Raw genomic sequence first — 17,511 nt, forward strand, 5'->3', positions numbered from 1 at the left:
AATTATTATTATTATTATTTGTAAATATATAAATATATTAAATATTTAATGAGTTAATTGAATCACCATAAAATTCAAAGTACTACCAATTGTTAGACCTATAATCAATGATGTTGTCTAAATAAATAATAGATAGATGGGTTAATAAATAAACAAATACTAGGTATATAGTTTTAAATTTAAATTTGCATACCATAAATATACCAGATAATTCCTTTAAATCACGTTTTACTAATCTTGGACCTTCAGACATGACAATAGAACAAACATAACCATTTGAGAACCCGAAAATGATAAGGAATACAATTGGCCATGCATCACTTGTAAATGTTTTAGTGTAGACACAAATGAAAAAGAGTGCAACAAATATGGATCGACCCAATGTGATTGCCCAAAGAACTGGGTATGATGGAATCTTTCCATCTCGATGTACAAATCCTGGTACTGTCTTTCCAATAAAATCAAATACATTATGAACAGTCTAAACAAAAATAAATTAAATTAATTAATTAATAAATGTCATTCATTGTTTAAAATTATATTTATATTTATACTTACCAATAAGATGATAACAAACCAATCTGGACGAATAGTGTATGATTGAATTTCTAGAACAATACCTGGGAATAAAAACATTGAAATGACAAATATATAGAAATTCATCATTGCCAATTGAAGATTCTTTCTAAAGATAAATCTAAGAGCACCAGATTCACGTTTTGATTTTTCTTGTTTGGTTGATGGTGATGATACGGCTGGTTTCTTGAGTTGACTGTTTCTAATATTAATGCCAACCGGTAATTTCAATAGATAGAGGAATGACCCCAATGCAACCAAAATGACAAATGCACTAATCAAGAAGAATAACAATGATCCTTGTTTCATTCCTTCAGCAGTTTGTGCAAATGATACTTTTGATATAATTCTAGTAACTGATACTATTATACCTGCTAATCCAACTCTATAATTAATAAAATAAATTAAAAAGGTTAGTTAATTTAAATAATAATATAATTTGTTTTGTTTTTGACTTACCCAACTTGAGTATATTGAGTGTATTGTGGACCCATTAAACCAGCAATGGCATAAACAGTACCTTGAACAAAACCATCAATGACACCTGTTAGGATCATTAGGACAAGAGTAATAATGTAGGATGTGAATGATCCACCGGCCGAAGTCAAGTTGATGATGGGGACGGCAATCATGATCAAAATGTAAAATCCAAATCCAAACACCATTCGCTTGGTGTGCGATGAAAAGTTTGGAAACTTGAGGAAAAAGAGAAAGGTAATGGCAATGGCACCCATATAAACAAATGGAAACGTTGAATAAATCTTGTACTCTGGATAAAGAACTGTGAAATAGTCCAATGACATTAGGAAACTTTCAAAAGGGAATAAATATCCTGTTCCAAGTATAATCATTATGATTGCTACTCTTATATCCTAAATAGATAAATATAAATATAAATATAATAGATTTGTTGTTAAGTCATAGTTTAATACTACATACCTTTTGATTGCTCATCATTGGCAAATACTCGTCTTGAGATCCTTCATCCTCGCGGTCATCCTCCAACTCGATTTTTGCTACAGAGAAATTAGCGTGTTGCGTTGGCTTTTTTAAATCGTCCTCTTGTTGAGTTGAATTATTACTATTAGTGTCATTCATGATGGTATGACCAAATAAAATAGAATTGATTGCATTTGTTGCCATGCTAAATATTTCTTTCTTTTTTAAAAATTCTATTTATATCCTCCTTGTACTCCACATCCACAAACTTGTATTAGATATTGACTGTTGATAGTTGACAGTTGACAGTTGACTGACTTTATCTGTTCAAATTGAATTTGAAATTTAATTGGTGATGATTGTGAAGATAAAGATAGGGGTCGGTCAGTATTTATAAATAATTGATAATTCTCTCTAATATAAATAAACATTATTATTAATATGAGTTGACCGGCAAAAGAGGGACAAGAGTACAGGGTGGGAATTCCACTCGTTTAAAGAAGGTGGTGTTTGACAATAGATCACTAGATATTAAATAGGGGGGAGTGGAGAGAAAGAGAAGATAGGATGCAATGAGTTTTAGTTTTGTCATATGACACCCCCACTCTACTCTGTTACGGTTAACCTTGAGTGTTAGATACCTCACTCTATCTCCTTTGCATTCCGTGTTTGTATGACAAAATTGTGTGTTTTTGCAAAGTGGGTGATGTAATTGGCGTGTGTGTATTTTTGTTGTTCCGGTCTTCGGAATTAAAAGCACAAGGAAGCAAGCATCAGATGTTGCTTTTAATAGATGGTTGTTCTGTTGTTCTGTTGTTCTGTTGTTCTGTTGTTCTGTTATTCTATCTCTCTTTAGATATCTAATTATTACCGCGACCGATTATGTTTATGATCGACTAGTAACTAAATTAATAATAATAGAACTAATTAAATTAGTTCTTTTCTACCTACACTTTAAGGGGTTGAATATTTGTTTAAATGAACCTAATATTCATTGCATTATGTATATATAAATTAAAAGGAGTTCTTCTTCTTCTTCATTCATATTGCAATCAATTCAATGACAATGTCTCTGTCATTTCGGTTGGGGGTTCGTGAAACAAAAAGGTCAAAAGAATGAAAAGTAATACTTTCTCGAACACCTTTACTAAAAAAAAGTACTAGTACTTTTAGTCGGTTGATCTAGAATGAGAAATGTTATCTCTCTCTCTCTCTCTCTCTCTCTAGAGTATACTCATTATTATTTGATAGTGCTTGTAAATCTGATTTTATAAAGAATGAAAAATAAATAAGATGGGTGGTGTCAGATGATGTTTCATTTAAAATTAATGAACATACACGTTGCGCTATATTAACAATATAGAAAAGAAAAAGAGAGATATAAATATATATGTATTCATCTAACAACAGTCGTTACAACTCTCGATATTATGATGATGATTATAATGATGATGACGATCAAGACTATGGAAGAATAGATGCAGATCAATACAAAATGATGAAATCTCTTGCTGGAAGTACTGTATATTGCTAGACAACAACATAGAGTCGTGAGTCATCCTACGCATACTAACTCATTCCTCATATAATCTTAATCTTATTCATAATATAATAGCTATAGGACTTTTAGCAGGCAGATATGCAGTGATGTTATGTATGTTTACTTTAATTTAGTTTAGTTTAGAGTTTAACTTGGTTTGTATATATAAATCATTTATTAATATAAATATTGCAAATCATCATGTGATATCTATCTATCTATCTATCTATCTATTATAGTTGTTAAACATATTCTTGGTGTAGCTCCGATAAATAGCACCGATTATCTATAAACCATCCAACAATCACTTCTACTATATAGTATTTTTTTTTAATTGATAGCAAGAAGTATTTTAAACTACTTGAAAGTTAGATTCATCATTATTATTATTATCTTATCCATAAGCCAAGTAAAAAGGGTGATGGATTATTATTATCATTATTATTATTTAATATTTATTAAATATTAAATCACCGACCGATCCTCTCTTCATCCCCAACAACAACAACTCATTATTACCATATTTGTAGGAACAAAAACAACAACAACAACCATCTCAAAGAATAAACAACCTCAGGTGCACAGTTACTAGGTCACTAGTTACCAAGATAGGAAATTCCTTTTTAAATCAAATTTACAAGATTGGGGGCAGACCTATCCCAAACCTCGACAACAACCAACAACAAAGATTGCATTGTTTTTTTTTATTATCATGATTCAATTGACACGCTGTACAGATAGTATTACTTAAAACTTATTTGTCTCTTTCCTCTTCCTTTTGTACTATATAGCTCATCTATCTACTTTATCTCTTTCTTTAGTTTTAAATCAATTATCAATTACAAAAGTAGTAGAATAGAAACAGAACAGACAGATAACAATAATAAATAATTTAGAATCATGAATAATGATAAAAGGATAACAGATGATGAATTTCCTCCAATGTATATACCTCCTCCTCCTCCTCCTACTACTTCATCATCATCATCATCATTATCTCCTTCATCCTCAACAAACAATGACAATAATAATGAAGATGATGACCTTGACAATGGTCAATTAATAGAACAAGAACAAGAAGAAGAATCATTTCTAAAAGGTGTAATGAATGTATTTATAACATTTGGTCATTGTTTTGGATTGTTGTGTTGCTTTTGTTGTGAGGAACCAGAGACTGAACAAGAGAAACGAGATCGAAGAAGAAGGAGAAGACGTGAAAAACGAAGAGCACATAGACGTGATAGTAGCAACACGACCGATCAAATCATAGTTGGATCTAATATTAGTGATGGTGTTGGTGCACCCAATATTAGGTATTCTAAACTTGGAGACCCTTTGATACGATTCAAGGTCGGTCTAAATGGCAAGGACATGTGGATGGGTGCAAAAGGTGTTAATTTCTATCACACCTTTGGCAAGTATGCAGTGTTGGTCGATAGCTTTGATAATCGTGTCATTGCATTTACAAAGGATGGGTTGCCTTGCGAGGATCTAGATCCTGACCACGTTTTTATCATCGATGTAAATAGATTTGGTGAGACTGAAGATAGATGGAAACGTTTAAAAGATTATCATCAACAACAACAACAACAACAACAAATCAATCAATCAAACAATCAAACCCAAAATCAATTTAAATCAATTGAAATGGATACTTTATATGAAAATCAATTAATGAATAATAACAATAATAATAACAATCAAAATACTAATACTAATAATAATAATACTAACAATATAAAAAATAATAATAAGAATAATAATAATTCATCACCACCCATGACAGGAGGTTATTCACCAAAATCAAATAGAAAAGTGGAGTTGGATTGGGATACTTTGGATAACTTTAGATAGGTAGGTCTATCATATAATATTAATAATAAATAAAAATTAAGTTTGTTTATTTATTTGGTTTGTAATAATTTACCAGCCATTCCAATGATTTAAACATACGGATTCCGATGAGCTTCACTCGTTCGAACACTGATGTCGAGCAAAGGACGAGGGTTTGGTAATAACATGTTATTTGGGCCAAGTATTGTTTATTGCCGGCTATTTGAATATTGACATTGTCCAATTCAAGTAATTCATCCATATCTTTTAATGGATATTTAATATGCTTGGGATTCCAATTGAGCATAGTTATTTTAAAGTAATTTTATTTATTTATTTATTTGGGTTGTTGTTCAATGTCTTGTTCAGTTGGAACAGGAATAAATCTTATATTCAAATATTGATGATCATGTTCAAACATTTGATGAATATTATCATTGTCCAATTTAAATAACTTATCCATTTTCACCAATGGATATTTTACGTGCAGAGTATAGTTTTGTTTGAGTTGTTTTTTTAGAAAAGACTTTTCGATTTGATAAAATAGATGTTCATATTTAGATGCTTGAACAAATGATATGACGCTGACATCTTTTAAATCTATTTTGAATAAAATGCCAAGGTAATTTCTTTTCCAAGATAACACATTATTTTCTCTAAATAGATATAGAAAGATCTATTAGTACCTTTAGATTCCAGATAGCAGTTAATAAAACATACGTATTGATTTCACCGATTCCAAAACATTTTTCACCAATTGTCAATATGATTTTAGAATGCATGTGAATATTGGTAAATGAATTGAGAGTGCTGATCGAATGAACATTTCCTCTACCTGTGTGGTAAATATTAATGTGTTTGATGTCAATTTCGTTATCGATAACTTTTGCAAAGATATCAAATTCGTGATTGATAACTTTTGGAAAGATATTATACTGTTTCTCTTTATTCCAAATATCTGTGGTAATGTTGATAATGGGCATTTGGACATCCGATTGTTTTGATTTGAGTCTGAAATAATATGGAGGATTCTTCAATTGGGAAAGATTGATTCGTTGATTGAATGATCGACCAAAAACAATCGCTTTTAAACTTCCTCCTAAAGTAGTGCTATCCAATGGACTATTAAATGATGGTCCAAATATTAAAGTTTCAACACTAACAGGGATGTCAAGATAACCGATAGGTTGATTAAACTTTCCAAACAACTTTAACTTTAAAAGTGTTGGTGGAAGCAATGCTCTAAGAGGACTGTTGAACTCTCCATCGAATATTAATTCTATGGCATCTGGGTCGATCTTTCTGTTGTCAATTAAGAATGGCGCTGTAATTTTCTGTGTGTATGGGCCGACATCTTCAACAGTCAAATCATCATTGGGTGAAAGACGATCTTGATGAGTTGCAATTAATAGTTCCTTGACAAATCGAATCAAAGCATCTGAATACCGGAGTGATGATATTTTAACCAGATCAACATTAAAGTTACCATTTTTATGATTCTCTACAAATTCATTCCTGTTTGCAATGTCGTCTGGATGACTATAATATAGGATGGAATAGTACTATTGTTAATAAATGGGACAAAGGAGATGTATGACTATTATTTTTACCATGAAAGTAATTTGAGAAGAGTACATCCAAGAGAATAGACATCGCTTTTAGAGTAATATTGTTTTTGTTTTGATTCCTAAAAAGATTTATAAACAATTATTATAGTTTCAATTTTTATAGGGTCTAGAGGTTTAACATACAGGTGAGTAATATCCTCGTGTTCCACGTGCATTTGTGAGAAGCGTAATTGGGGAAACACTACTCTCATTTATAGAGTGATTTTCGTTATTAACTATCATGATTGTTTGAGCATTCTGGTTCTGGGGCTGATTTGCATCAACAATGAAATGGCTAGAACATCCAAAATCACCAAGTACAATTTTACCATCTTCCCCAATAAAAAGATTGAGTGGTTTGATATCGAGATGTGCAATCTTGTGATGTGATAGTTTTTCGAGTATTAGGGTCAATCTTTCAATATAATTCCATATATGCCTCTCTTTAATATATTTGAAATCTTGTTGAACCTTTCTATGATTTTTTTTGATTTTTATCGTGTTATTCCTTTAATTATACAGAATTGGGATATTAATTCATTAAAATAGAGCAACTAAATTGACTTACCTTTTGATTTTGTATTGACATAATTGGTCGAGATCACCACCTTGATAATAAAGAGTCAATATACAATATTTGAGTTCGTCTGTCTTGTCCTCATGGTCTTTGTATTGGACAAACATATCATCGTTCAAGAATAGCTTCATGCACTTGACTTCAAATTGAGCTCTATCATGTATTGATTTACTTTTAGAGTAATCCATTTCTTTGTAAACATACTACATAAAATATTGAATTTGGTTAGAATGAGTTGATTCATTTTTCTTTAATTTACATACCAATACTCTGGAAGACTCTGATAAAACTAGAAATACTTTGTTGGCTGTATATGGATATGGATATAATTTGAAATATTTGTTGTTGTTGACTGTAACATATTCTGTCTGACTGATGGGGTATGTCAAAACATATTTTGGATCGCGATTGATAGAGTTGGGATTTGATTGTAAATTCGTATTTGATTGGGTTGTTTGATTGGAAAAACATTTAGCTATATCGATATCACTAGGTGACGAGCGAGTGGTTGTAAAGATGATCGACCCTATTTTCGATGGAAGCTTTACAAGGCCATTGAGTCCTATCCTAATATAGTTTTTCGAAACTTGGATTGATTGCTTGAAATCACACAAGATTGTGGTGGAATCTCCACCTCGAATGTTAAATGTCAATGACTGCATTGATTGTGGCAATACTCCAAAAGATATGGGTTGATCATAGTGTCGATTTAAAGTTAACGATTGTAATGATGATGGTAATACTCCAATGGATATTGCTTGATTATATCTATCACCAAATGTCAATGATTGTAATGATGTTGGTAATACTCCAGGTGATAGGGGTTGAATAAAGTAATTGCCAAACACCAATGATTGTAATGATGATGGTAATACTCCTCGAGATAAGGGCTTATTGTAATAATAAAACTCCAATGATTGTAATGATGATGGTAATTCTCCAACTGATAGAGGTTGATCATTTCTATAACGAAGTTTCAGTGATTGTAATGATGATGGTAATACTCCAACTGATAGAGGTTGATCATTACTATAACTAAGTTTCAGTGATTGTAATGATGATGGTAGTACTCCAGTTGAAAGGAATCGTTTTTGGTCAAGTTCCAATGATTGTAATGATGATGGTAATACTCCAATTGATATTTCTTGGTTAAAGCCATAACCAAAAGTCAATGATTGTAATGTTGATGGCAATACTCCAATTGATGGTTGATTGAATTCACTACCAAACGTCAATGATTGTAATGTTGATGGAAGTACTCCAATGGATATTGGTTGATTAAATCTATCACCAAACGTCAATGATTGTAATGATGTTGGTAATGCTCCAACTGATATTGGTTGGTTGTACTCCCGACCAAATGTCAATGATTGCAATGATGACGGAAATACTCCAATTGGTATTGGGTGATTATATTCCCAAAAAAATGATTGTAACGATGATGGTAATACTCCAATTGATAGAGGTTGCTCATAGAATCTTCCCAGTGTCAATGATTTTAATGATGATGGTAATACTCCAACTGATAATGGTTGACGATAACCATCACCAAATACCAGTGATTGTAATGTTGATGGTAATACTCCAACTGAAATTGGTTGATCATAGTGCCATCCAAATGTCAATGATAGTAATGACGATGGTAATACTCCAACTGATAATGGTTGACGATAACCATCACCAAATACCAGTGATTGTAATGTTGATGGTAATACTCCAACTGAAATTGGTTGATTATAGTGCCATCCAAATGTCAATGATAGTAATGACGATGGTAATACTCCAACTGATAGAGGTTGGTTATAGTTATCTCCTAATGTCAATGATTGTAATGATGATGGTAATACACCAACTGATATTGCTTGATTATAACTAACTGATATTGCTTGATTATAACGATCATCAAATGTCAATGATTGTAATGATGATGGTAATACTCCAACTGATATTGCTTGATTATATTCATTACCAAACACCAATGATTGTAATGATGATGGTAATACTCCAACTGGTATTTCTTGATTATAACTATCACCAAATGTCAATGATTGTAATGACGATGGTAATACTCCATCTGATATTGCTTGATTATAACTATCACCAAACGTCAATGATTGTAATGTTGATGGCAGTGTTCCAACTGATATTGCTTGATTATAACTATCACCAAATGTCAGCGATTGTAATGATTCTGGTAGTACTCCAACTGATATTGGTTGATTATAACCATCACCAAATGTCAATGATTGTAATGTTGGTGGTAATACACCAACTGATATTGGTTGATTATAGCTATCACCAAACGTCAGCGATTGTATTGTTGATGGTAGTGCTCCAGGCAATAGCAACATATCATAAATAATCAATGAATGAGCTTCTATTTGATTATTATCTGTATCCATTATTTTTTTAACATTTAAATACTAAGTAGGCTTGTGTTCGAAGCTAATGATAAATGTCCTCACACAAAAGATGATGAGGTGTCATCACCTTTAAAAAATCTCACTCATTTTTTTAATTTTTTTTTTGAAGTTCGAATACGAAAAAATGCCAACCGTTTTTTATTTTTGTATTTATTTAATTTATTGTCCAATGTCTTGTTCAGTTTGCAATGGGAATAAATCTTATATTCAAATATTGATGACCATGTTCAAACATTTGATGAATATTGTCATTGTCCAATTTAAATAATTCATCCATATCTTTTAATGGATATTTAATATGCATGGTGTTGTCTGTTGGATCTAATTGATTTCTCTCTTTGAATAATGTATTGATAAAATAGATGTGGGTATTTAGATACTTGAACAAATGATATGACACTGACATCTTTTAAATCTATCCTAAATCTAATACCATCATTATACTTACCTTTTCCAATATAACACATTATTTTCTCTATAGACAGATGGATAGATAAGATATTTAGTTCTATTATCTTTCAAAAGGAACAATCCAACAAAATATTTTGTTCACAAAATTTTAAAAAATATGAAATAAATTTTTGGTAACGGCTTTTTTTTTTTTTCAAACCCAAACAAAGTTAGGAAGTTCGAAGGCCAATTGAATTTTTTTATTTTTTTTTGATTTTCTTCTCCTCTCTGTGAATTATTATTATTATTATTATTGCAAAGAGAGTCGCTACGATTAGAGAGAGAGTTTGATATTTATATAGATATAGATATATAGCAATACAGAGTATACATCGATCATCCACTGCCCAAACAGATAATATCAGTTACCTCATTCGAGCGTCACATTAAGGTAAAAAGTGAATTTTTATATCAGCAACAAACAAAACAAACCAAAACGGCAAAAGAGGAGGATGAAGAGAGAGAAAAAAAAAGTCTTTTCAATTTATTCATCACAATCATCACATGTGACGATTTACAACTACTACTTTGTTGTTGTCAAGATATATATACCTACAGAGTCAGAGAGAGAGAGATAGATGTATTACTCAAGGAGGAGAGGAGGGGAAGAGAGTGCGCTATGAGAAGTGTAGTAGCAACTCAATTTTAATTTTTTTTAATTTTTTTTTAATTTTTTTTTTTTAAATTAAAAATGAACTCTTAGCTAGTTCTCATATCCCAACAGACAACAGATAACAGATCTTAACCATTGTAAAAATAATTTAGAGATCAAGTACAGACGGTGCTGTGAACTCAATAATTGAATCTGTTGTTGTTGTTGTTGTTGTTGAATGTCGTTGGAGTGGAGTAGAGTTGTTTTCTAGATTAGATTGAAAGTATCTAAGAAGAAGAAGAAAAGATAAGATAAAGTATATACTATAGTGTTTGTTTTCAAAAGGTGAATATATAGCATAGTGTAAAATATTTTGTGTTTTATTGTCATAATATATTATATATCACATCTTTTATATTTTGTTTCCATCCAATAGTATCTATAAACAACCTCGCGAAAAGCTTGAGAGAGCAACTATGGAATAGAATAGAATTAGAATCACAAAACCATTTTCATTATTATTATTATTTTAAAGAAAGAAAGAAAAGAATATTAATTTTCTCATTATTTATTATTTATTATTTAAATCAACTTTATATAAATTTATATAATGTAATAAACAGTTATCAATCAATCAATCAATATCAACTACTACGTCAACACAACATAAAATAGATAATAAAAAAGCAAACTTGGACAACCATAATAATATTATTATTTCCAGCAACAAAATATTTATTAGTTTCCAGGTGTATCAAAAATCAAAAATTTGAACATGGATGTTAAAAACGAAGACATTCAAACATCCCCCACGCCAACTACAACGACTACTGCTTCTGCTGCTGTGGTGACACCCACACCACAACCACCACCAACTACAACTACTACTGCTGGTATCATATCTCCCTCTTCAGTAGCTCCATTGGAAAAAGTAGTGTAAGTAACTTACATACTGACAAACAAACAAAGAGATGGAAGGATAGATCTATCTGCCAACCACCGTGCGTGATGCCAACAAAAAAAAAAATATCATTTTATTTTTTTTGTCCACACACAACCCATCCATCCATCCATCCATCCATCCATCCATCCATCCATCTCTAAATACACTCACTTTATAATTATTTATTAATATTAATATTTATTTATTTATTTATTTTATTTGACTCTTTAAAGGATGACTGCATATAATACAACATTGCCACCATTGACTTCCAATGGAAATGCAAATGGAAATGGAAATGGAGTAAATACAACAAACGGATCTGTTGGTATGGGACTGCATTTGAATGGAACTACATCGTTGCCACAACAACAACAACAACAACAAAATGATTATCACAATACTATCTTGTCAACCAATCCAAGTCCAACTATCCAACCAATAGCCAGCACCACATCATCTAATACCACTTCGCCAGCCACGTCTACTGCACCCTCGCCTTCATATGTCAACCATCAACACGCACCTCCTCCAACCACTCTTAGTAACTTGAACTTGGGAGTCGCCCAAATTAGCCAACAACAACCACAACAACAACCTCAACAACCTCAACAACAACAACAACCACCTATTATGGGGTTAGGTATAAACACCAATTTTACACAGACATCTATGCAAAGCCACCATTTGCCACAACCAACAACTACAACTACATCTACCACCAACACTAACTTTCACCATCAACAACAACAACAACAACAATATCCCAATATAATTGCACCAACTAGCATTGGCGTTGGTATTACTCCAATGAACCAGATATCGGGTCTTGCCATCTTGGCAACGACCAGTACGACATCGACGATGCTTGCCAATCCAATGATGGGCGGCGCCGAAAATAAGAGAAATAGAGGCCGTCCTCGTAAAAATCCACCCGCCGAACCACGCGATCCCAACCTTCCAAAGCGCAAGCGTGGCAGACCACCCAAATTGGATGACAATGGACAACCACTTCGCAATAACCTACAAACTCCCAACGCCAAAAAGAGAGGACGCCCAAAGAAGCAAAAAGACGACGGCATCACCCTTGACGATGTCCTCCAACCAGACACTGACGAAAAATCAATCATCCGCAATTTCAAGGCACAACGTTCAGATGACAACCAATCACCACAACAATCACCCAGCAGTCCATCATCCTCTGCCACCAACACACCCATCCACCAAGCTACCAATTCATTTTCTTTGGGTCGTGGTGCCAACAGCCAAAATAACAGTTTTAGTGAATCAGAGTCGACCGCTGCCGATTTCTCAATCGTAGTTGATGAATCATTTACTTTACCATCTCAATAAAATTAACAAACCACAACATCAAATTGTAGAAATCTATCTATTTTTTTTTTGTATTTTCCTTTTGAAAAAATAAATAAATTAAAAAAAAAATACCTTTAAAAAAAATGATTTTCTACAACCACAACCAATTCGTTCGAAGACGTTTGCGTATTGTGACGACGAATAGACTTTGGTTTATTTGAAACAGAATTTAAAAATAGCATAAAACTATCAATGGGCATTGATTTATGGCATTTGATTTTTAATTATTTTGATTTTTTTTTTTTTTTTTAGCATCACGTGACGAAATCTTTTTGTTGATGGTTTTGTTTGACAAGAATCTGAAGTGTGTTCAACTAAAAAAAAATCAACAACATTAATTAATGTAAGTTTATAATTTTTTTGTATTATTATTATTACTTACTTACTTTCTTTAGTATTATCTTACTTGCGCTACCCCACTTGCATTGTTTAATTGTACACCCACGAAAAATGGGGGGAGCTCACTCCATGAGAGCGTTCAAAAGGATACAAAGAAAAAAATAAAGAAAGAGATCAATTGTAATCGACAAAGGTCATCTCTCAAACAATTTTTTTTTTTAGATTTTTTTTTTTTGAAATTATTTTTTATTACAAATTCTTTGATCATCAAGCCAAAGTGAAGTTCAAGCCAGGCTAAATTAATTTTTTTCTTGTATAATTTTATTTTACCAATATTGGACAGAGAGACATCTTTGTATTGAATGAGATATTACTTACTATTATCAACAATAACGTACAATTTATCAACAACAACAATCAGCACATATACACAATGACATAACTATCAATTCAGATAAGATATGACAGTTAAGTGTTTATAATATAAATAATAATAAGACTGATGACACCTATCCTCATTCAACCTCTTCTCATCAATATATCGAGACATCGAACCTTCAATGTGACCGATGAAGAATCATTGAGCCCCCTTAAAAGAGACAACAACAAAGATATCAATCAATGATATCATTAAACACCTACAAATAGAAATCATGCTTGGGATATCATCAACATAGACACCATCAAACTGCCAACAACCTACAATAATAATAATAATAGCCTATCATACCTTCCCTTCAACAACCACAACATATATATATATATATATATATACCAAAGCCAAACAACATAAAACAAAGCAACATCAACAAGCAACCGAAATAATATAGTGATTTATATCGGTATCAGTCGGAGGTGTCGATGCATAGCTATGGCGTGGTGCTGACTGCCATTATTTTGGACTCAAAGAAATTGGCTTTGATTGATTGATTGATTGTTGGCATCGATCGGTCAATAGATGGGATGGGAATCACTCAAAATGATGTTTAGTCAACCAACTGTCGCTAAAAGTGACATCATTTAAAAGGTGTGATAAAGTGTATAGTTTGACATTCATAAAGTAAAAGAGAGAGATAATAATAATAGATAAATAATACATCACAATGTCACATTTAATAGTTAGAGTATCAGCAGTTTTAATGCTTTTATTGTTGATTATTGGTCAAATTCAATGTCAATATGAACCTATCACAGATGTACAAGTTTGGCCAACTTCAGAAGGAGGGAATGGCCACGGATACATAGGATTATATTCTAATATTCACTCAATCAAAGATGCGGAGAAAAAATGTGAGAGTACAGGTAATCGAAATGGTACATTTAAATCATATCTTGTCACACTCGATTCAAAACAAGAATGGGATTTTATTAGAACCAATTTGAGTACAACAGCATGGGTATCTGGTAAAGACATCGAAGGGAATGGCATTTATTCCTATTCAACTGGACCACAAACTAATCAACCACTATTTAATATGTATACTGGTCAAAGTTGGGGTATGTCTATATTTAATAGTACCAACGATTTATAAAATTAATTGTATTTATTATTTTTGTTTTATTAAAGGATATTGTCCATTCCAAGCAGGTTCCCCATCTTTAGCTCCTGCTGCTGAAGATCAATATATTTACATCACAGGAGGACCAACCTCGAATTTCAAAAATGCTTATGCTAATTATTTTCTTCAAACTGCAATATGTGAAATACAACCAATTTCAGAGGTATCCATTCCATCAATTGGTACAAATGGAGGATCAATAACAATCACAATTCAACATACAAACAATCAACATTACATTTTCCAATCCATCCAAACAACTTGAGAAATCATGTCATATAACTCAAACAGATAAAACATCAGTCACTTGTATAGTTCCACCTCTATCTGGATTTCACAATGTAATTGTACAAGATGCTAGCGGAGTCAAGTCAACACACTATGCATGGCAACCATTTCCACCATTTATTAAAGCTGTCTATCCATCATTCACTGCTAATGGATTGGTCACACTGATTGGTGATAACTTTGGTGATAACACTAATAATATAGTATTTGTTAATGTTTCAACATCTAATATTACCTGTAATATTATGTTTGTATCATCAAATCAGATTTTTTGTAGACTCGAATCATCACTTGTTGGAGATACCAAATTGCTTCCCATTTCAATTTCAGTTGGTGGTGTTTATACTCAAACCTATAAACCTTATGTTTGTATGTATATATAAATGATTAAATAATAATATTTATAGTTTGATTTAATTCTAATGCAATACTCTTTTTTCAATAGTATGTGACAAACAATTCTATTCAACCATTCTATTTGGTGGAGAATATCAAACAGTCAATCAAGTAATGATTGACAAAGTATCAATGGGAGCAACACCAAATGCTCCATATATTGGTGCAATAGAATCTGAAGAAATGTATAAATGTTTTAGTCAATCATTGAATATCATTGACTACCCTAAATTTAGATTTTGGCAAGGTGTCTCATACAACGGTAATAATAATCGTTTTACAAGAAATAATGGTCCACTCAAAGGGACACCTTCTCAATTGTATTATTCTGGTAATACTTCAAATATGGATCAGTTAAATAATATTCTATTTAATATTAATGATAGAATGGTAGTGCCATCAGAAGTTGAAAATATTAGTTATTATACACCATTAATTGCATTTAATATAACAGATGCACCGATCATCGACAATATTACACGAATTATACCTGGACAAGCATCACAGGTTACAATCAATGGTAATCATTTTGGAAAAGATAGTTCATATGTTTTGATTTCGATTCAAGGAAGTCAATGTAAATCACCTCAGTTTATTGAAAACAACTATCAACAAATTACTTGCTCATTGGATAGTGTTGAACCTTATTCAACCGATCTAAATTATACTATTACAATTGGAGTTGGTGGAATGCTTACAACCAAAGTTGTATCTCTTGCGAAAGATTGTCTTAACAATTGCTCTTCACATGGCATTTGCAACCAAACATTTGGGACATGCAAATGTAACAGTGGTCATGAACCCCTATTGGATTGTTCATCGTTGGTTAATCGTAGTCAACTACTCAACACAACCGTTTGGGATAACGGAGTGTCTCTTTTATCGACCCATCAAACGATAAGTGGTATTGTTGTCAATTTCACAACCGGTATACAATTCATTCGAGAAATCAATCAAGATAATTCAATCATTAAAACGTTATCAATGAACAATATCATTTGGACGCAAGAGGAGGAGAAGACATCTGCCGGTGAATCAATATTTATTCAATCAACCCACTCAATTGCATGTTAGAGTAAATCAATACCAAGACACCAACACCACTTCATTTCTTGGTGAGGATATTCAAGTATCACCAAATTCAGTCAAATATCGAATCAAAATCATTAATTGGGTATGGTCATCACCAATCAACACGCTGCAGGTGATATTCCATACACAATCAGATTCGGTAGAATTTGACAAGTGTGGCAAGCTAAAAGTCAGAAGTGATATATCTAGTGGTGACCAAATTATATGGACCAGAGTTCAAGTTGGAAGGACACTTTTAAACTGCAAGATAGCAAGTAGAATGGTTATAGACAACTCGACAATCATTCCATCCAAAGTAACACTTCTCACCAACGATGATCCAGTCTCTCAACAAATCTGGAAAAATGGAGGATTCAATATTTTAACGACGTTCCACATACCCAGATTCTCTCATTCGGTTGAACTCGATCCCGTCTTCAACGCACTCATTCTTGTCGACGACTCCAACTTGCCATATGAGTGTACTGAAGAGACTACTGATCAATGGACATTTATCATAGTCGCTGTTGTCTTATCGGCTGCACTACTCTCTATTATAATAGTAGTGTTAGTCATTGTATTCATAAAGCGACCACCAACAAACAGACCACCACATGGAGAAGCCCCAATTGAAATGGATATAATTACAAGTAATGAAGAAATCAACACCCACCAACAACAACAACAACAAAATAATAATAATTAATATTAATAATCAATAATATCAATAATAATGTGTGCCTAATATAATAAATTATATTGTCAAAAAATAATAATAATAGATAACCGTTTGATCAAAATATTATTATATGATAAATATTAATATTTATTTATGAATTGAAATTGTTGAGGGGTTTTACATACATTTTAATAATTTAGGTATTGTGTGTTTAAAAGATAACTGAATATTTAGTTGATCATTGAGATTGACAACACCATCCTGTTTAACCATCAGGATCAATGTTGTTGTCAATCAGTATAGTGACAATCTAGAAATAAGAAAT

The 17,511-nt window shown here is 32.0% G+C and overlaps 6 protein-coding genes across 6 annotated transcripts; 4 read left to right on the top strand and 2 right to left on the bottom strand.

Moving 5' to 3' along the window:
• Nucleotides 1-45: 45 nt before the first annotated feature.
• DFA_02921 (equilibrative nucleoside transporter family protein) lies at nt 46-1,719 on the bottom strand (the record flags this gene model as incomplete). Its single annotated transcript, XM_004362471.1, has 5 exons — nt 46-117; nt 194-481; nt 559-961; nt 1,036-1,448; nt 1,516-1,719. 5 exons carry the CDS (start codon nt 1,717-1,719, stop codon nt 46-48), a joined length of 1,380 nt encoding a protein of 459 aa, XP_004362528.1.
• Nucleotides 1,720-2,905: 1,186 nt separating this feature from the next.
• Nucleotides 2,906-4,909, top strand: DFA_02922 (uncharacterized protein; the record flags this gene model as incomplete). Its single annotated transcript, XM_004362472.1, has 5 exons — nt 2,906-3,037; nt 3,190-3,214; nt 3,397-3,422; nt 3,586-3,647; nt 3,952-4,909. 5 exons carry the CDS (start codon nt 2,906-2,908, stop codon nt 4,907-4,909), a joined length of 1,203 nt encoding a protein of 400 aa, XP_004362529.1.
• A 316-nt stretch (nt 4,910-5,225) lies between these two features.
• On the bottom strand, nt 5,226-9,474 carry DFA_02923 (uncharacterized protein; the record flags this gene model as incomplete). The annotated part of the gene is made up of 6 exons (XM_004362473.1): nt 5,226-5,544; nt 5,609-6,427; nt 6,499-6,575; nt 6,640-7,003; nt 7,064-7,275; nt 7,336-9,474. 6 exons carry the CDS (start codon nt 9,472-9,474, stop codon nt 5,226-5,228), a joined length of 3,930 nt encoding a protein of 1,309 aa, XP_004362530.1.
• A 145-nt stretch (nt 9,475-9,619) lies between these two features.
• DFA_02924 (uncharacterized protein) lies at nt 9,620-10,594 on the top strand (the record flags this gene model as incomplete). The annotated part of the gene is made up of 2 exons (XM_004362474.1): nt 9,620-9,676; nt 10,262-10,594. 2 exons carry the CDS (start codon nt 9,620-9,622, stop codon nt 10,592-10,594), a joined length of 390 nt encoding a protein of 129 aa, XP_004362531.1.
• A 718-nt stretch (nt 10,595-11,312) lies between these two features.
• On the top strand, nt 11,313-12,833 carry DFA_02925 (uncharacterized protein; the record flags this gene model as incomplete). The annotated part of the gene is made up of 2 exons (XM_004362475.1): nt 11,313-11,473; nt 11,714-12,833. 2 exons carry the CDS (start codon nt 11,313-11,315, stop codon nt 12,831-12,833), a joined length of 1,281 nt encoding a protein of 426 aa, XP_004362532.1.
• A 1,463-nt stretch (nt 12,834-14,296) lies between these two features.
• Nucleotides 14,297-17,213, top strand: DFA_02926 (uncharacterized protein; the record flags this gene model as incomplete). Its single annotated transcript, XM_004362476.1, has 5 exons — nt 14,297-14,690; nt 14,761-14,934; nt 15,044-15,409; nt 15,486-16,501; nt 16,557-17,213. 5 exons carry the CDS (start codon nt 14,297-14,299, stop codon nt 17,211-17,213), a joined length of 2,607 nt encoding a protein of 868 aa, XP_004362533.1.
• Between the last annotated feature and the right edge of the window lie 298 nt (nt 17,214-17,511).

This window comes from Cavenderia fasciculata (genome assembly GCF_000203815.1).
Source record: "Cavenderia fasciculata unplaced genomic scaffold Scf_Dfasci-G-b-205a01.r1-3, whole genome shotgun sequence".
Taxonomy (NCBI): Eukaryota; Evosea; class Eumycetozoa; order Acytosteliales; family Cavenderiaceae; genus Cavenderia; species Cavenderia fasciculata.